Here is a 20,482-nt window from a genome sequence, read left to right as displayed (position 1 = left end):
CATTTGTTGTTTGTTGATTTCTGTATTAAGTCCATTTTTTTTAAATTTTATTTAATGAATATAAATTTCCAAAGTAAAGCTTATGGAGTACAATGGCTTCCCCCCCAATAACTTCCCTCCCACCCGCAACCCTCCCCTTTCCCGCTCCCTCTGCCCTTCTATTCACATCAAGATTCATTTTCGATTCTCTTTATATACAAAAGATCAATTTAGTATATATTAAGTAAAGATTTCAACAGTTTGCTCCCACACAAAAACATAAAGTGAAAAATACTGTTTGAGTACTAGTTATAGCATTAAATCACAATGTACAGCACATTAAGGACAGAGATCCTACATGAGGAGTAAGTGCACAGTGACTCCTGTTGTTGACTTAACAAATTGACACTCTTGTTTATGGCATCAGTAATCACCCTAGGCTCTTGTCAAGAGTTGCCAAGGCTATGGAAGCCTTTTGAGTTCACTGACTCTGATCATATTTAGGCAAGATCGTAGTCAGAATGGAAGTTCTCTCCTCCCTTCAGAGAAAGGTACCTCCTTCTTTGATGACCTGTTCTTTCCACTGGGATCTCACTCGCAGAGATCTTTCATTTAGGTCATTTTTTTTTTATTTTTTGCCAGAGTGTCTTGGCTTTCCATGCCTGAAATACTCTCATGGGCTTTTCAGCCAGATCAGTGTACCTTAAGGGCTGGTTCTGAGGCCAGAGTGCTGTTTAGGACATCTGCCATTCTGTGAGTCTGCTGTGTATCTTGCTTCCCATGTTGGGTGTTTCTTTCCCTTTTTTATTCTATCAGTTACTATTTTCAGACACTAGTCTTGTTTATGTGATACCTTTGGCTCTTAGTCCTATCATTATGATCAATTGTGAACAGAAATTGATCACTGGGACTAGTGAGATGGCCTTGATACATGCCACCTTGATGGGATTGAATTGGAATCCCCTGGTATGTTTCTAACTCTACCGTTTGGGGCAAGTCAGCTTGAGCATGTCCCGAATTGCACATCTCTTCCCTCTGTTATTCCCACTTGTATATTTACCAGCGATCACTTTTAAGTTAAGTTTCAACACTTAAGAATAACTGTGTATTGATTACAGTATTCAACCAAAAGTATTCAGTAGAAGAAACATAAAAAAATACTAAGAGGGATAACGTATTAAGTTGTTCATCAACAGTCAGGGCAAGGGCTGATCAAGTCACCGTTTCTCATAGTGTTCATTTCACTTTAACAGATTTCCTTTTTGGTGCTCGGTTAGTTGTCACTGATCAGGGAGAACCTATCATATTTGTCCCTTTGGGACTGGCTTATTTCACTCAGCATAATGATTTCCAAATTCCTAACAGGGATCACTTTTCACTTAAAATTTAAACACCTGATTATAATTGTGTGTTAATTACAGAGTTCAAACAATAGTAGTAGAACAAAAAAATAATAACATGGATAAAGTATTACATTGTACATCAACAGTCAGGACAAGAGCTGATCAAGTCACTGTTTCTCATAGTGTCCATTTCACTTCAACAGGTTTCTGCTTTGGTGCTCAGTTAGTTGTCGCCGATCAGGGAGACCATATGATATTTGTCCCTTTGGGACTGGCTTAGTTCACTCAGCATGATGTTTTCCAGACTCCTCCATTTTGTTGCAAATGAATGGGTTTCATTGTTTTTGACTGCTGTATAGTATTCTATAGAGTACATGTCCCATAATTTCTTTATCCAATCTACTGTTTTTTTTTTTTTATCTTTTATTTAATGAATATAAATTTCCAAAGTACGTCTCATGGGTTACAATGGCTTTCCCCCCCATACCGTCCCTCCCACCCACCACCCTCCCCTTTCCCACTCCCTCTCCCCTTCCATTCACATCAAGATTCATTTTCGATTATCTTAGTATACAGAAGATCAGCTTAGTATACCTTAAGTAAGGATTTCAACAGTTTGTTCCCACACAGAAACATAAAGTGAAAAATAATAGATGATTTTTTTTTAAATGATGATGAAATCAGATCAGACCTATTGTCATGTTTAATCCCAGTGAGAGTCAAGTTGGGAATTGATAGTTTCTTTTTTTTTTTTTTTTTTTTTTAACAGAAGATCAGTTTAGTGTACATTAAGTAAAGATTTCAACAGTTTGCACCCCCATAGAAACACAAAGTGAAATATACTGTTTGAGTACTCGTTATAGCATTAAGCCTCAGTGTACAGCACATTAAGGACAGAGATCCTACATGAGGAGTAAGTGCACAGTGACTCCTGTTGTTGACTTTACAAATTGACACTCCTGTTTATGGCATCAGTAATCTCCCTATGCACCAGTCATGAGTTTCCAAGGCTATGGAAGCCCCTTGAGTTCTCCGACTCTTATCTTGTTTAGACAAGGTCATAGTCAAAGTGGAGGTTCTCTCCTCCCTTCAGAGAAAGGCACCTCCCTCTTTGAAGACCTGTTCTTTCCACTGGGATCTCACTCACAGAGATCTTTTTGCCAGAGTGTCTTGGCTTTCCATGCCTGAAATACTCTCATGGGCTTTTCAGCCAGATCCGAGTGCCTTTAGGGCTGATTCTGAGGCCAGAGTGCTATTTAGGACATCCGCCATTCTATGAGTCTGCTGAGTATCTCACTTCCCATGTTGGATCACTCTCCCCTTTATTTATTCTATCGGTTAGTGTTAGCAGATACTAGACTTGTTTATGTGCTCCCTTTGACTCTTAGTCCTTTCATTATGATCAATTGTGAACTGAAATTGATCACTTGGAATAGTGAGATGGCATTGGCACATGCCACCTTGATGGGATTGAATTGGAATCCCCTAGTATGTTTCCAACTCTACCAATTGGGGCAAGTCAGCTTGAGCATGTCCCAAATTATACATCTCTTCCCTCTCTTATTCCCACTTTTATGTTTAACAGGGATCACATTTCAGTTAATTTTCTTTTTTTTTTTTTTTTTTTTTTTTTTTTTTTTTTTTTTGTGGGAAAGTATTTTATTAGTTATAAGCATTTGAACCAAAGAAATGCAGGTGATTTTACAAACTAAGGATTTTTAAGTAAATGAAATTTCCAGTTTATTATACAGTTTTATGTCACACCAGTTTAAATGCATTTCTCTATAACTACATCAACACGGGTCCTTTGAGATTATTTCTGTCATCCCTACCATGTCACTTTACCAACAAGCTTGAAGCTAAACAAACAGAATTACAAATGGCTAACTTTTAGATGAATGGGGTAAGAAGTGGTCACCAGATGTGCATTAGGGTTGTTACCTTCCAACAAGACACTCTGTTACAAGGTTCCTTCTACACAGCAGTTAAGTCAGAACCTTCGAAACACAAGGGCTGTCAGAATTAGAGTACAATAAAAGACACTTCTGCAGCTTGTCTCTCGTAGGCCCAATCCTGAGAAGCGAGGCAAAGCATCCTTCCTGCAAACGCAGTGTGTCTCCAGCATTTCCACCTAGTTGAGCTTGCGGAGGTGGATGCCCTAGACATATCATGAATCTACACACCACCTTGGCTCTGGCTCCCTTAGTTATGCCTGAAGAGTTTAATCCCCATCCAAGTCCAGAGGTGGAAGAACACATACACTGGTATGGTAATGGGCAGGAGCAAGCTGTAGAAGCATAAGCTGGTGGAGCTGGTGCAGCCCTGTGGGAAGTTTTCTTCCACAGAGGCCGCGTAGAAAAGACCTGCGAGAGAAATTAGTGGGATAAGGACGGTCAGTGTAGGAAGAGACAGAAACATTCTCTTCTCCCACTTAACCCCTGCCACCTTGTTTTAAAACGGATATGGTATTGAGAACAGTTAGTGTTGTGGTTTTTAAAAATTATGGTCTAGTGCTGCTCCGTTTCTTCTTGCTTCTTATCTTGATGGGTCATCCTTGCTGCCTGTGGTATCATATTAGGAATTCCATCAATGATTGGATAGGCTATTCCCAGCTCTTCATTAATTAATTCATTTGTTGATGCTTCATATCTGAGCGGCTTCTTGGACAGGGGGCACACCAGGAACTCCAGCAGCGCCGGGTCGAAGGCGCTGGGCGGCTGCCCCGCCCGCTCGCTCCGATCTGCCGAGGGCCGCGACCCAGTCGCGTGCAGGCACCTACGGCCGACCCCCGACGCCCGCAGCGCTGAGGCGAGCCTGCCGCGTGCTCCACTAAGCATCGTCAGGTTGCCGGCGACCCCCGCTCGGCGCGCCCTCCGCCAGCCGCGCGGCGTCCCGGCCGCTCAAGCCCCGCAGGCCACATTTCAGTTAATTTTCAACACTTAAGAATAACTGTGTGATAATTACAGAATTAAACCAGTCATATTAAGTAGAACAGACAAAAAAAAAAAATACTATGAGGGATAATGTATTAAGTTGTCCATTAGCAGTCAGGGCTATGCTGATCAAGTCACCATTTCTCATAGTGTCCATTTCACTTCAGGAGGTTTCCTTTTTGGTGTTGAGTCAGTTGTCACCGATCAGGGAGAACATATGGTATTTGTCCCTTTGGGACTGGCTTACTTCACTCAGCATGATGTGTTCCAGATTCCTCCATTTTGTTGCAAATGACTGGATTTCGTTGTTTCTTACTGCGGTATAGTATTCTAAAGAATACATATCCCATAATTTCTTTATCCAGTCTACCATTGATGGGCATTTAGGTTGGTTCCAGGTCTTGGCTATTGTGAATTGTGCTGCAATAAACATTAGGGTGCAGACCGCTTTTTTTCTTTATCAATTTAAACTCCTTTGGGTAAATTCCAAGGAGTGGGATGGCTGGGTCGAACGGTAGGGTTATATTCAGGTTTCTGAGGAATCTCCAGACTGATTTCCATAGTGGCTTGACCAGTTTGCATTCCCACCAACAGTGGGTTAGTGTCCCTTTTTCCCCACATCCTCGCCAGCATCTGTTGTTGGTAGATTTCTGTATGTGAGCCATTCTAACCGGGGTGAGGTGAAACCTCATTGTGCTTTTGATTTGCATTTCCCTGATTGCTAGTGACCTTGAACATTTTTTCATGTGCCTGTTGGCCATTTGGATTTCCTCTTTTGAAAAATGTCTATTGAAGTCCTTGGCCCATCTCTTAAGTGGGTTGTTGGTTTTGTTTTTGTGGAGTTTCTTGATCTCTTTGTAGATTCTGGTTATTAACCCTTTATCTGTTGCATAGTTTGCAAATATTTTTTCCCATTCTGTTGGTTGTCTCTTCACTCTCCTGACTGTTTCTTTTGCAGTACAGAAACTTCTCAATTTGATGCAATCCCAATAGTTGATTTTGGCTTTGACTGTCTGTGCCTCCCGGGTCTTTTCCAGAAATTCTTTGCCTGTGCCAATATCTTGAAGGGTTTCTCCAATGTTCTCTAATAACTTAATGGTGTCAGGACGTAGATTTAGGTCTTTAATCCACGTTGAGTGGATTTTTGTGTAAGGTGTAAGGTAGGGGTCTTGCTTCATGCTTCTGCACGTGGAAATCCAGTTTTCCCAGCACCATTTATTGAATAGACTGTCCTTGCTCCAGGAATTAGTTTTAGATCCTTGATCAAATATAAGTTGGCTGTAGATGTTTGGATTGATTTCTGGTGTTTCAATTCTGTTCCATTGGTCTATCCATCTGTTTCTGTACCAGTACCATGCTGTTTTGATTACAACTGCCCTGTAGTATGTCCTGAAATCTGGTATTGTGATGCCTCCGGCTTTGTTTTTGTTGTACAAGATTGCTTTAGCTATTCGAGGTCTCTTGTGCCTCCATATGAATTTCAGCATCATTTTTTCTAGATCTGCGAAGAATGTCTTTGGTATCTTGATTGGGATTGCATTGAATCTATAAATTGCTTTTGGGAGAATGGACATTTTGATGATGTTGATTCTTCCAATCCATGAGCATGGAAGATTTTTCCATTTTTTGGTATCCTCTTCTATTTCTTTCTTTAAGGTTTTGTAATTTTCATCGTAGAGATCTTTAACGTCCTTGGTTAAGTTTATTCCAAGGTATTTGATTGTTTTTGTAGCTATTGTGAATGGGATTGATCTTAGCAGTTCTTTCTCAGTCATGGCATTACTTGTGTATACAAAGGCTGTTGATTTTTGTGCATTGATTTTATATCCTGCCACTTTGCCAAACTCCTCTATGAGTTCCAATAGTCTCTTAGTAGAGTTCTTTGGATCCTCTAAGTACAGAATCATATCGTCTGCAAAGAGGGATAGTTTGACTTCTTCCTTCTTGATTTGTATTCCTTTGATTTCTTTTTCTTGTCTGATGGCTCTGGCTAAAACTTCCAGAACTATGTTAAATAGCAGTGGTGAGAGTGGGCATCCCTGCCTGGTGCCAGATTTCAGTGGAAATGCTTCCAACTTTTCCCCATTCAATAGGATGCTGGCTGTGGGTTTTTTATAAATTGCTTTGATTATATTGAGGAATGTTCCTTCTATACCCAATTTGCTTAGAGTTTTCATCATGAAAGGGTGTTGAATTTTATCAAATGCTTTCTCTGCATCAATTGAGATAATCATATGGTTTTTCTTCTGCAGTCTGTTAATGTGGTGAATCACATTGATTGATTTGCGAATGTTGAACCATCCCTGCATACCAGGGATGAATCCCACTTGGTCTGGGTGGATGATTTTCCTGATGTGTTGTTGTATTCTATTGGCCAGAATTTTATTGAGGATTTTTGCATCTATGTTCATCAGGGATATTGGTCTGTAATTTTCTTTCAGTGCTGCATCTTTCTCTGGCTTAGGGATTAAGGTGATGCTGGCTTCATAGAAAGAATTTGGGAGGATTCCCTCTTCTTCGATTGTTCTGAATAGTTTGAGAAGAAATGGGATTAGTTCTTCTTTAAATGTCTGGTAGAATTCAGCAGTGAATCCATCTGGTCCTGGGCTTTTCTTTGTTGGGAGGGCCTTTATTACTGTTTCAATTTCTGTTTCAGTTATGGGTCTATTTAGGTTTTCTATGTCTTCATGGTTCAATTTAGGTAGATTGCATGTGTCCAGGAATCTATCCATTTCTGATAGGTTTTCCTGTTTGCTGGCATACAGGTCCTTGTAGTAATTTCTGATGATTCTTTTTATTTCTGTGGTGTCTGTTGTTACATTTCCTTTTTCATCTCTGATTTTATTGATTTGGGTCTTTTCTCTTCTTTTTTTAGTTAGTTGGGCCAATGGGGTGTCAATTTTGTTTATTTTTTCAAAAAACCAGCTTCTCGCTTGGCTGATTTTTTGTAATGTTTTTTTGGATTCAATCCTGTTAATTTCTTCTCTGGTTTTAATTATTTCTCTTCTCCTACTAGATTTGGGTTTGGTTTGCTGCAGTTTTTCTAGGTCCTTGAGGTGCGCTGAAAGCTCATTTATTTGGTACCTTTCCAATTTCTTGATATAGGCACCTATTGCTATAAATTTGCCTCTCAATACTGCTTTTGCTGTATCCCATAAGTTTTGATATGTTGTGTTGTTGTCTTCATTTACTTCCAGAAAGTTTTTGATTTCTCTTTTGATTTCTTGAATGACCCACTGTTCATTCAGGAGCATGTTGTTCAGTCTCCATGTGTTTGCATACTTTCTGGGGTTTCCTGAGTTGCTAATTTCCAGCTTCATCCCGCTGTGGTCTGAGAAGCTGCATGGTATGATTCTAATTCTTTTAAATTTGCTGAGATTTGCTTTATGTCCTAGTATGTGATCAATCCTAGAGAAGGTTCCATGCGCTGCTGAGAAGAATGTGAAGTCTGTAGATGTAGGGTTGAAAGTTCTGTAGATATCTGTTAGATCCATTTGGGCAATAGTGTCAATTAAATCTGCTGTTTCCTTGTTGATCTTCTGTCCGGATGATCTGTCTATTTCTGAGAGTGGAGTATTGAAGTCCCCCAGTACTATTGTATTGGAATCTAAATCTCCCTTTAAGTCCCTTAACATATCTTTTAAATAGACCGGTGCCCTGTAATTAGGTGCATATACATTTATAATAGTTACATCTTCCTGTTGAATTGAACCCTTAATCATTATATAGTGTCCCTCTTTGTCTCTCTTAACAGTTTTTGTATTAAAGTTTATTTTGTCTGATATTAATATGGCTACACCTGCTTTTTTTTGGTTTCTGTTGGCATGGAATATCTTTTTCCAACCTTTCACTTTCAGTCTGCATGCCTCTTTGTTAGAGAGATGTGTTTCTTGTAGGCAACAAATAGTTGGGTTGTGTTCTGTGAGCCAGTCAGCTAAACGGTGTCTTTTAACTGAAGAATTCAGACCATTAATGTTCAATGTGACAATTGATACATAGTGACTTTGCCCTGCCATTTTCCCGGAAATATTTTCTAGTATATGCTTTGAGCTTCCCATGCTCTTTTACTGGTAGGTGTTCTTCCTTTCCCTTCTTTCATATTGATGGCCGTGTTTCTGTGTTTCTGAGTGTAGCACATCTTTAAGTATCTTTTGCAGGGCCGGACGAGTGGCCACAAAGTCTTTCAATTTCTGTTTGCTATGAAAGGTCTTTATTTCACCTTCATTCACAAATGAGAGCTTGGCAGGATATAATATTCTGGGCTGGCAATTTTTCTCTCTTAGCACCTGTGCTATGTCTCGCCATTCCCTCCTAGCTTGTAGGGTTTCTGATGAGAAGTCAGCTGTGAGTCTGATTGGAGATCCTCTGAGAGTAATCTGACGTTTCTCTCTTGCACATTTTAGGATCTTTTCTTTATGTTTCACTGTGGTAAGTTTAATTACCACGTGTCGTGGTGAGGATCTCTTTTGGTCATGTTTATTGGGGGTTCTATGAGCTTCCTGTACTAGGATATCTCTGTCCTTCTCCAAACCTGGAAAGTTCTCTGCTAGTATCTCACTAAAAAGGCCTTCCAATCCTTTCTCTCTCTCCATGCCTTCAGGAACTCCTAGAACTCGAATGTTGGTTTTTTTAATAGTATCCTGTAGATTCCCAACAATATTTTTCAGGTTTCTAATTTCCTCTTCTTTTCTTTGGTTTGACTGTATGTTTTCCTGTGCTCTATCTTCTAAGTCCGATATTCTCTCTTCTGCTTCACCCATTCTGTTTTTAAGGCTTTCTAATGTGTTTGTCATTTGATCTATTGAGCTCTTCATTTCATTTTGATTTCTCTTGACTATTACACTTTCCTGTTCTACTAGTTTCTGAGTTTCATTTTGACTCTTCCTTAAAATTTCATTTTCACGAGAAAGATTTTCAATCTTGTCCATTAAGGATTTCTGTAGTTCAAGGATTTTCTTTTGAAAACTTCTAAATGTTCTTATCATAAATTTTTTGAAATCCGTATCTTGCATTTCTTCTATCTCATCATCTTCATACTCTTGGCTTGGGGTGTTTTGCTTATTTGGAGGCATCATAGTGTCATCGTTGATCTTGCTCCCTCTATTTCTGTGTTTGTTACTCGGCATAGTTAATTCTTCTTGCGTCACTGTGCGCTTTTTTTTTTTTTTTTATACTGTGTCCGTGTTAAGTGGACTGCCTGCTGTTGGAGGAGCCTTGGAGGCTTGAGATGGGTGCGGCCTGAGAGCTCTGCCTGGTTCTTCCTGGTTAAGGGTGTGCAAAGGTGACACCCTCAGGTTATGCGTGGTAAATCTCTCTCTTTTTATTTATTTATTTATTTTATTTATTCAGGGGGTAAGTAACACTGCAGGGCAGGGCTGTGCAGAATTGATGGTATTTAGCTTCCAGTCTTTGGCTCCTCTGGACTCCCACTGGGTTGCCTAGGCTACTGAATTGTAGTGACTCAGTTCCTTAACTCTCCCCCACTGATATGTAAATCCAAAGAGGAGGCCTGCTCTTTGTCTCTTGGGAATTCTTCAAGTCTTGCAGCCTTGTAACCTTTGCAAGGTTAGGGGGAAGAGAAACCCGAGAAGCTTTTTTTTTTCCTTCTTTCCGGTAGTGAGTTTGCTGCACTTTCCGGCCCCCCTCTAGATTCTGACCCCCGTTTCCCCACCAATGTCTCGGGTTATTGAGCTCACCTCCCCTTCCAGCGCCGATGTGTGGACTCGGAGCCCTGAGCGTCTCAAGTCTCCCCGCTGTTTTCTGTGTGGCGTGCACTCTCCTTGGAGCACTGTCGCGCAGACCCTGGGGCTTCTGCGGCTGGGTCCCGCGACTTTGCTTCCCTTCGGTGGGCGACCTTGTTCTCCCAGTAGGTCGTCAGATTCACGCCTGCTCCATTCAGAAGGGTTTCCCCTGCAATTTTTGTTTGGTTCTATTTTCTGCGGCTACCGTAACTCCCCTTTTATTAAACTAAATTTTCCCGGACTATCGGTGCGCGCCCTCACTATTCCGCCATCTTGGCTCCGCTCCCCCAATCTACTGTTGATGGGTATTTGGGTTGGTTCCAGGTCTTAGCTATTGTGAATTGAGCTGCAATAAACATTAATGTGCAGACTGCTTTTTTGTTTGCCAATTTAATTTCCTTTGGGTAAATTCCAAGAAGTGGGATGGCTGGGTTGAATGGTAGGGTTATATTCAGGTTTCTGAGGAATCTCCAGACTGACTTCCATAGTGGCTTAACCAGTTTGCATTCCCACCAACAGTGGGTTAGTTTCCCTTTATCCCCACATCCTCTCCAGCATCTGTTGTTGGTAGATTTCTGAATGTGAGCCATTCTAACCAGGGTGAGGTGAAACCTCATTGTGGTTTTGATTTGCATTTCCCTGATGGCTAGTGATCTTGAACATTTTACATGTGTCTGTTGTTATTTGGATTTCCTCTTTTGTAAAATGTCTATTGAGATCCTTGGCCCATCTCTTAAGTGGGTTGTTTGCTTTGATGTTGTGGAGTTTCTTGATTTCTTTATAGATTCTGGTTATCAACCCTTTATCTGTTGCATAGTTTGCAAATATTTTTTCACATTCTGTTGGTTGCCTCTTCACTTTCCTGACTGTTTCTTTTGAAGTACAGAAACTTCTCAATTTGATGCAATCCCAATAGTTAATTTTGGCTTTGACTGTCTGTGCTTCTGGGGTATTTTCCAAGAAGTCTTGCCAGTACTATATCTTGCAGGGTTTCTCCAATGCTCTCTAATAATTTGATGGTGTCAGGTGGTAGATTTAAGTCTTTAATCCATGTTGAGTGAATTTTTGTGTAAGGTGAAAGGTAGGGGTCCTGCTTCATGCTTCTGCACGTGGCAATCCAATTTTCCCAGCACCATATATTGAATAGACTGTCCTTACTCCAGGGATTGGTTTTGGATCCTTGATCAAATATAAGTTGGCTGTAGATGTTTGGATTGATTTCTAGTGTTTCTATTCTGTTCCATTGGTCTATCCATCTGTCTGTACCAGTACCATGCTGTTTTGATAACAACTGCCCTGTAGTATGTCCTGAAATCTGGTATTGTGATGCCTCTGGCTTTGTTTTTGTTGTACAAGATTGCTTTAGCTATTTGAGGTCTCCTATGTCTCAATATGAATTTCAGCATCATTTTTTCCAGATCTGAGAAGAAGGTCTTTGGTATCTTGATTGGTATCACATTGAATTTGCAAATTGCTTTTGGGAGAATGGACATTTGATGATATTGATACTACTTGAGACTCTGTCACCCATGTGGAGACCCAGATTGAGTTCCTGTCTCCTAGCATAAACAGGCACAGCCTTAGCCATTGCAGGCATTTGGGCAGTGAATCAGCGGATGGAATATTTTTCTCTCTGCCTATCTCTTTCAAATAAGTGGAAATAAATAAAACTTTAATCATGATAAAATTAGAAGCAAATGGTACAATTTTCTGTTGGTACATCCATTTATTTATTTATTTATTTATTTATTTATTTTAATTTTTTTGACAGGTAGAGTTATAGACAGTGAGAGAGAGAGACAGGGAGAGGGGTCTTCCTTCCGTTGGTTCACTTCCCAGGTGGCCACCAGGGCCGGAGCTGTGCCGATCCGAGCCAGGAGCCGGGTGCTTCTTCTTGGTCTCCTATGTGGGTGCAGGGGCCCAGGCACTTGAGCCACCCTCCACTGCCCTCCCGGGCCACGGCGGAGAGCTGGACTGGAAGAGGAGCAACCAGGACTAGAACCTGGTGCCCATATGGGATGCCAGCGCCGCAGGCGGAGGGTTAACCAAGTGAGCCATGGCACTGGTCCTGTTAGTATATCCTTAAAGGACCTGTTATAGGCCTCACCTTCCAACCAATTTAATTCTTAAAAAAAATTATGGTTACAATATAATTTCTTCTATGTCACTGTCAAGAAATGCTGAGATTTTTTACCATTAAATACATGTCCTTTAAGGGTTTCTAAAGCCATATATGCATTTCAGAATTGTTAACTCTTCACTAAAGGGTAAATTTCACAAAAAAATATTCAAAAGTGTTTTTACTCTATAAATAGACAACATACACATGAGTAGTTTGATGTAAGTAAATGTCTGATATTATCTACCATATTTTAAAATTCTCTAAATTACAATTCAATATGCTTTTAGGATGATGAGAGGAAACTTACCCTCAAATCTGTTATATTTAAGGATTTTTATGAATAGTCACTGCTGATGATGTGTATACCATGCATTCCAGACATCTCATGTTTCCTATGACTGATCTAGACCCAGTACATCCCAATGTATTGAATTGATTTGAATCATTAGTATATTCTACTATATACATATGTAGCTTAATATTTGCTTTGTGCTTTCACCAAAACCCTGGTTTTCCATGATCCCTTTGTATAAATATCTTACATAGACTTTGACTGAAGCTACTAAAGTTGGGAGCCAAAACATTAAAAAAAAAAAAAGATATTGATTCTTCCAATCCATGAGCATGGAAGATTTTTCCATTTTGGTATCCTCTTCTATTTATTTCTTTAAGGTTTTGTAATTTTCATCGTAGAGATCCTTAACGTCCTTGGTTAAGTTTATTCCAAGGTATTTGATTGTTTTTGTAGCTATTGTGAATGGGATTGATCTTAGAAGTTCTCCCTCAGCCATGGCATTTCCTGTGTATACAAAGGATGTTGATTTTTGTGCACTGATTTTACATCCTGCTACTTTGCCAAACTCTTCTATGAGTTCCAATAGTCTCTTAGTAGAGTACTTTGGGTCCCCTAAATAAAGAATCATATCATCTGCTAAGAGGGATAGTTTGAGTTCTTCCTTCCCAATTTGTATCCCTTTAATTTCCTTTTCTTGCCTAATAGCTCTGGCTAGAACTTCCAGAACTATATTGAATAGCAGTGGTGAGAGTGGGCATCCCTGTCTGGTACCAGATCTCAGTGGAAATGCTTCCAACTTTTCCCCATTCAATAGGATGTTGGCCATGGGTTTTTCATATATTGCTTTGATTGTATTGAGGAATGTTCCTTCCATACCCAGTTGCTTAAAGTTTTCATCATGAAAGGGTGTTTTATTTTATCAAATGCTTTCTCGGCATCTATTGAGATAATCATATGGTTTTTCTTCTGCAGTCTGTTAATGTGGTGTAACACATTGATTATTTTGCGCACATTGAACCATCCCTGCATACCAGGGATAAATCCCACTTGGTCTGGGTGGATGATCTTTCTGATGTGTTGTTGCATTCTAATGGCCAGAATTTTATTGAGGATTTTTGCATCTTTGTCCATCAGGGATATTGGTCTGTAATTTTCTTTCAATGCTGCATCTTTTTCTGGCTTAGGGATTAAGGTGATGCTGGCTTCATAGAAAGAATTTGGGAGGGTTCCCTCTCTTCTGATTGTTCTGAATAGTTTGAGAAGAATTGGAGTTAGTTCTTCTTTAAATGTCTGGTAGAATTCAGCAGTGAATCCATCTGGATCTGGGCTTTTCTTTGTTGGGAGGGCCTTTATTACTGTTTCATTTTCTGTCTCAGTCATGTGTCTGTTTAGGCTTTCTATGTCTTCCTGGTTCAATTTAGGTAGGTTGCATTTGTCCAGGAATCTATCCATTTCTTATAGGTTTCCCTGTTTGCTGGCATACAGGTCCTTTTAGTAATTTCTGATGATTCTTTTTATTTCTGTGGTGTCTGTTGTTATGTTTCATTTTTCATCTCTGATTTTATTGATTTGGTCTTTTCTTTTTTTAGTTAGTTGGGCCAATGGGGTGTCAATTTTGTTTATTTTTTCAAAAAACCAGCTCCTCGTTTGGCTGATTTTTTGTAATGTTTTTCTTGATTCAATCCTGTTGATTTCTTCTCTGATTTTAATTATTTCTCTTCTCCTACTAGATTTGGGTCTGGTTTGCTGCAGGTTTTCTAGATCCATGAGATGCATTGAAAGCTCATCTATTTGGTATTTCTGAGGTATCTCCAAACTGTTTTCCACAGTGGCTTTGCCAGTTTTCATTCCAACCACATCCTCGCCAGCATTTGTTGTTTGTTGATTTCTGTATTAAGTCCATTCTAACCAGCGTGAGGTGAAACCTCATAGTGGTTTTTTTTTTTTTTTTTTTTTTTTTTTTTTTTTTTTTTTTTTTTGACAGGCAGAGTGGACAGTGAGAGAGAGAGACAGAGAGAAAGGTCTTCCTTTGCCGTTGGTTCACCCTCCAATGGCCGCCGCTGCAGCCGGCGCACCGCGCTGATCCTGGCAGGAGCCAGGAGCCAGGTGCTTTTCCTGGTCTCCCATGGGGTGCAGGGCCCAAGCACCTGGGCCATCCTCCACTGCACTCCCTGGCCATAGCAGAGAGCTGGCCTGGAAGAGGGGCAACCGGGACAGAATCCGGCGCCCGGACCGGGACTAGAACCCGGTGTGCCGGCGCCGCAAGGTGGAGGATTAGCCTATTGAGCCACGGCGCCGGCTCCTCATAGTGGTTTTGATTTGCATTTCCCTGATGGCTAGTGATTCTGAACATTTTTTTATATGTTTGTTGGCCTCTTTTGAAAAATGTCTGTTTAAGTCCTTGGCCCATCTCTTAAGTGGGTTGTTTGTTTTGTTGTGGTGGAGTTTCTTAATCTCTTTGTAGATTCTGATTATTAATCCTTTCTCAGTTGCATAATTTGCAAATATTTTCACCCATTCTGTCAGTTGCCTCTTCATTTTCCTGACTGTTTCTTTTGCAGTACAGAAACTTCCCAAATTGATGTAATCCCAATTGTTAATATTGGCTTTGGCTGCCTGTGCTTCTGAGGTCTTTTCCAATAGTCTTTACCGGTGCCAATATTTTGCAGGGTTTCTCCATGGTGTCATGTCATAGAAATAGTTCTTTAATCGATGTTGAGTGGATTTTTGTGTAAGGTGTAAGTGGATTTTATGTAAGGTCTTGCTTCATAGTTTTGCATCTGGAAATCCAGTTTTGTCAGCACCATTTGTTGAATAGACTGTCTTGCTCCAGGAATTGGTTTTAGATTCTTGATCAAATATAACTTGTCTGTAGATGTGTGGATAGATTTCTTGCATTACTATTCTGTTCCATTGGTCTATCCATTTGTTTTTGTACCAGTACCAGGCTGTTTTGATTATAACTGCCCTCTAGTATGTCTTGAATTCTGGTATTGTTATGCATCCAGCTTTTATTCGTTGTTGTTGTAAAAGATTGGTTTAGCTATTCGAGGTCTCCTGTGCCTCCATATGAATTTCAGCATTATTTTCTAGATCTCAGAAGAATGTCTTTGGTATTTTGTTTGGTATCACATTGAGTTTGTAAATTGCTTTTGGGAGAATGGACATTTTGATGAAATTGATTCTTCCAATCCATTAACATGGACTATTTTATATTTTTTCATATTCTCTTCTATTTTTTTCTTTAAAGTTTTGTAATTCTTGTTGCAGAGATTTTTGACATCCTTGGTTACATTTATTCCAAGGTATTTGATCTTTGTAGCTATTATGAATGGGATTCATCTTAGAAGTTATTTTTGGGGCCAGCACTCTGGCACAGCAGGTTAATGCCCTGGCCTAAGTACTGGCATCCATAAGGACACTGTTTTGAGACCAGGCTGCTCCACTTCCTATCTAGCTCTCTGCTATGTCCTGGGAAAGCAATACAAGATGGCCCAAGTGCTTGGGCACCTGCACCCATGTGGGAGACCTAGAAGTTCCTAGCTCCTGGTTTCGGATGGGCACAGCTCTGGCCATTGTGGCCAATAGGGGAGTGAACCATCAGATGGAAGACCTCTCTCTCTCTCTTTTTCTCTCTCTCTGCCTCTCCTCTCTCTGTGTAACTCTGAGTTTCAAATAAATAAATTAATCTTTAAAAAAAGTAGTTCTTTCTCAGCTGTGGCATTGCCTGTGTATACAAAGGCTATTGATTTTTGTGCACTGATTTTATATCCTGCTACTTTGCCAAACTCTTCTATGAGTTCCAATAGTCTCTTAGTAGAGTTCTTTGGATCCCCTAAATAAAGAATCATATCATCAGCAAAGAGGGATAATTTGATGTCTTCCTTCCCAATTTGTATCCTTTGATTTCTTTTTGTTTCCTAATGGCTCTGGCTAAAACTTTCATTACTATGTTGAATAGCAATGGTGAGAGTGGGCATCCCTGTCTGGTACTGGATCTCAGTGGGAATGTTTCCAACTTTTCCCCATTCAATGTGATGTTGGCCGTGGGTTTGTCATACATTGCCTCGATTTCTATACCCAATTTGCTTAGAGTTTTCATCATGAAAGGGTGTTGTATTTTATCAAATGCTTTCTCTGCATCTATTGAGATAATCATATGGTCCTTCTTCTGCAGTTTGTTAATGCGGGGTATCACGTTGATTGATTTGCGAATGTTGAACCATCCCTGCATACCAGGGTTAAATCCCACTTGGTCTGGGTGGATGATCTTTCTGATGTGTTGTTGCCTTCTATTGGAAGTGTAGCAGCCAGGACTTGAATAGGTGCCCATATGGGATGCTGCCACTGTAGGCGGTGGCTTTACATGCTACACCACAGTGCCAGCCCCTAAAAACTATTTTTTAAAGTAACCTTAGAAAGTTGGTTTTAGTGGATGAGATTTATCACAGTTTACCACAAAGCTGTATAATTTTCTCATGATGGTGGTATAGAGCAATCTAGGACAGTGTTGTTGCAAGCATTGAAGACAAGTAAAATCATTCATGTTTGCATTCTACTGAGCTTAGCTGGGGCAGTAATTGTATATTATAGGCATAGAAAATGAGAAACTAAAAATCAAGCTTTTGGCAAATTTATCAGTGGTTTCCTTGGGGGAGTGGGATTAGTTGCAATTGAGTTGTGTGTACATGTATATGTGTCTGTGTGTGTCTTTCACCATTAAGTCTTCTTTCTTTTTGTGTTTTGTTGCATGGGCAAATAATACTTCTGTAATGCTAATAATGTTAATGATAAAATTTTTTAAAAAGTTTGGATTTTCCCTATCCTTCAATATCCAGGTCATTTTCAATGTATCCTCATTGTTCTAATCCAGAAACAATCATTCCCCACTCAAATTTCCAAGTGGACTTTTCAGTTTTTTTTTCTAAATACACTATTGCTTTCTAGTGAATGTACCAATACTTTGTTGAATAAGTTCAATTGGTTCCTGATGACTTTGCTTTAAATGAAAAGCAATTGAATAATTATTATGTCTTATTTTTAAATTAATATACAGAATAACCAATTTTGTACATAGCTTTATAAATGTCAAGACATAAATATATTCATATAAGAACCACTACATTCAAGATATAGAACTACTCAATTATGTTTTTGAAAACTTACCTTTGGGAACACAATGTGAAATTTGAAAGCAGTCCTTTTTGAGTAGTGTCTTCTCTCACCTCCTAACTCCAGGCAACTACTTGTTTGTTCTATAAAACTATAGGCCTATCTTTTTAGAATATCACGTCAGAATCATATAGAGTGTAACCTGTTGAGACAGATTTTTTTCATTCACCAAAATACCTTTGAGATCTGTCCAAGTTGTTGCATACCTCAACAGATCAATTGAGTTTCCTTTATTGTTGTGTAGAATCCCATTGTATGTCTGTTCCACAGTTTGTTTAACCATGCATTCACAGAAGAACATTTGGGTTGTTTCCAGTTTTGAGCTGCCATGAATAGGCCTATTATAAATACCTAGTATACAGTTTTTTGTGTGAATCCATGCTTCAGTTCTCTAGGGTGCATATCTAGGTGAGGACTTTCTGAATCAAATGGGCTTATATTTAACTTTTTATAAACTGCAAAACTGGCTTTCTATGGTGATAAAAACATTTTTTATTCTTACCAGCAATGTGTTAAAGCTTATATTGTTCTGTGTCCTCATCTACACTTGGCATTTTCAGTATTTTTTTAATTTATTTTTTAAGGAATACAATTTTCATAAGCACAACTTTAGGAAGATATTTATTCTCCCCACCAAATCAGCCTTCTCAATCCACACTCCTGCCCCTCCACTTCCTCCCTCTTACCTGGCTAGTCCCATTCTCCATTAAGATTCATTTTCAATTAACTTTGTAAGCATAAGACCAATTCTATACTAATTAAAGATTTCAACAATTTACACACATGCACACACACATACAAGTGTTTGAGAAGTAGTTTAACAGTTAACTCTTATAATACAACTCATTGAGAACAGAGGTCCTGCATGGAGAGTTAATGCAAAGTGACTCCTGTTGTTAATTTAACAATTAACACTGTTATGTATGACATCAGTGACTACCTGAAGCTCTTGACATGATCTGCCTAGGCTATAGAAGCCTTTTGAATCCACAAACTCCATCAGTATTTGGACAAGGCCATAAGCAAAGTTAAAGTTCTTTCCTCCCTTTTGAGAAAAGTACATCCTTCTTTGATGGCAATTTTTTTCCACTGGGGTCTCATTCACAGAGATGCTTCATATAGAACATTTTTTGCCACAATGTCTTGGCTTTCCATGTCTGAACTGCTCTCATGGGCTTTTCAGCCAGACCAGGTAGCCTTAAGGGGTGATTCTGAGGTCTGAGTGTTACTTAAAGCCATTGTCATTCTATGATTCTGCTGTGTGGACTGCTTCCCATGTTGGAGCATTCTCTTCTTTTTATCTTATTATTACCAGACACTTGATCTTGTTTATATGATCATTTTAAGACTTAATCCCATCTATGCATTCACTGTAACCCTTAATATGATTCCTTTAACAATTAAGCTGGCATTTTTAATAATTTTAAGAGATGTCTGCCAGCATCTCATGTGATTATAACTTGAAACCATAAAGGCTGAACATATTTTCATATACAGATTTGCCATTATATATTATTACTCTAATACATTCAGGAATTTTTGCCACTGCTGATGTGTTTTTTTAAAGATTTATTTTATTTATTTGAAAGGCAGAGTTAGAGAGAGAGAGAGAGAAAGAGAATGATAGGTCTTCTATTCACTGGTTCACTCACCAAATGGCTGCAATGGTTGGGACACAAAACTAGGAGCCAGAAGTTCATCCACATGGGTTTAGGGCTCAGGCACTTGGGTCATCTGCTGCTGCTATCCTAGGTACATTAGCAGGGAGCTGGATCGGAAGTGGAGTAGCTGGGTCTCATACCGGCCCCCGTATGGGATGCCAGTGCCACAGCCAGCCTTTACCTGCTATGTCACAGTGCCAACCCGTGTAGGGAGATTTAATACTAAACTCACCCACAAATAAGAGAAAATATGGTATTTGTCTTTTTGGACTGGCTTATTTCATTTCTGATGTTTTTCAATTAACCTACTATTGGCATTTTGTTAGGTATGATTCCTGGTTATACAGGTTTCCTACCCTATGATGCTCACTTACCTTAGACACAAATGCTTGAAGTGCTTGGCAATGTAATGACTAATAAATGCCACATACATTTCCAAAACTCTAATAAGAGGATTGTATCATCTAGTGAGAACCACTAGTTTTTAAATTAGGATTGTTTTCCTGTTATTGGGATTGCAAATTTTTTTCAATTTATATAGGATTTGAGTGGGTAGGGTGGATCTTTGATTAATATCATGTACTTCTATGAAAGAAGAAGAATGAATTCTGATCAGGCAACCGTTTGTGACCTGTGGGAGCTCAACTTCTACTTCTTTCTCAATGATCTATGCATTCTTATGGCTTCTATTCATTTCTGCAAATGAGGAATGGACAACAGGCTCTCTAAACTTATTAAGTGTTTTACAGACTAAGTCGCTCCAAATGCCCATGGTGTTTCTTGTGACTTTTTAGGCAGTACAGGTAGAAGAGGAATGTAGCATTTCCTAATTGCTTCCTCCATCTCCTCTTCTGTTCTTTCTTCTTCTCTGATTTCTCTAAATACACGTACAGATTTAAGACTGTGCTTTAAGCTTATTTCCCTAGCAACTGATTTTAGGATACTGTTTGAATTATATGTTTTAAAGTCATGACACTGTGTCAATGGAAGGTATAAAATTGAACAATATAATAACAGATTACAACTAGGATGTTAGTCTAGTGACAGACAGGAAGTGAAATTATAGAACATTACAAATATCTATAAGCTTTGTCTTTTGTGATAGAAACTAAAAGGCTGAGAAAACAAAGGTCAGATGACTGGTACAGAAGCTCTCAGAGTGAAAGGAAAGCAGATATGTAGTTACAAATCTGTCATCACCAGCAACACTTTACATAATCTTTCTCTCCCTTGGTT

At 39.3% G+C, this 20,482-nt stretch overlaps 3 protein-coding genes across 49 annotated transcripts in view; 1 reads left to right on the top strand and 2 right to left on the bottom strand.

Annotated features, from left to right (window-relative positions):
• MLIP (muscular LMNA interacting protein) overlaps positions 1–20,482 on the top strand; it is a 313,811-nt gene that overhangs the window by 23,252 nt on the left and 270,077 nt on the right. The gene's annotated exons all lie outside the window — the stretch shown is intronic.
• Positions 2,926–3,740, bottom strand: LOC100346988 (phosphatidylinositol N-acetylglucosaminyltransferase subunit Y). Its single transcript, XM_002715909.5, has one exon. The coding sequence runs from the start codon at positions 3,738–3,740 to the stop codon at positions 3,525–3,527; it is 216 nt and encodes a 71-aa protein (XP_002715955.2). The 3' UTR covers positions 2,926–3,524.
• Positions 2,926–4,159, bottom strand: LOC100346728 (protein preY, mitochondrial-like). The gene has a single exon (XM_070073986.1). The coding sequence runs from the start codon at positions 4,157–4,159 to the stop codon at positions 3,830–3,832; it is 330 nt and encodes a 109-aa protein (XP_069930087.1). The 3' UTR covers positions 2,926–3,829.

Source organism: Oryctolagus cuniculus, chromosome 5 (genome assembly GCF_964237555.1).
Source record: "Oryctolagus cuniculus chromosome 5, mOryCun1.1, whole genome shotgun sequence".
Classification (NCBI taxonomy): Eukaryota; Metazoa; Chordata; class Mammalia; order Lagomorpha; family Leporidae; genus Oryctolagus; species Oryctolagus cuniculus.
Note: the sequence above shows the minus strand (reverse complement) of the source record. Positions and strands in the feature narration are given on the sequence as shown.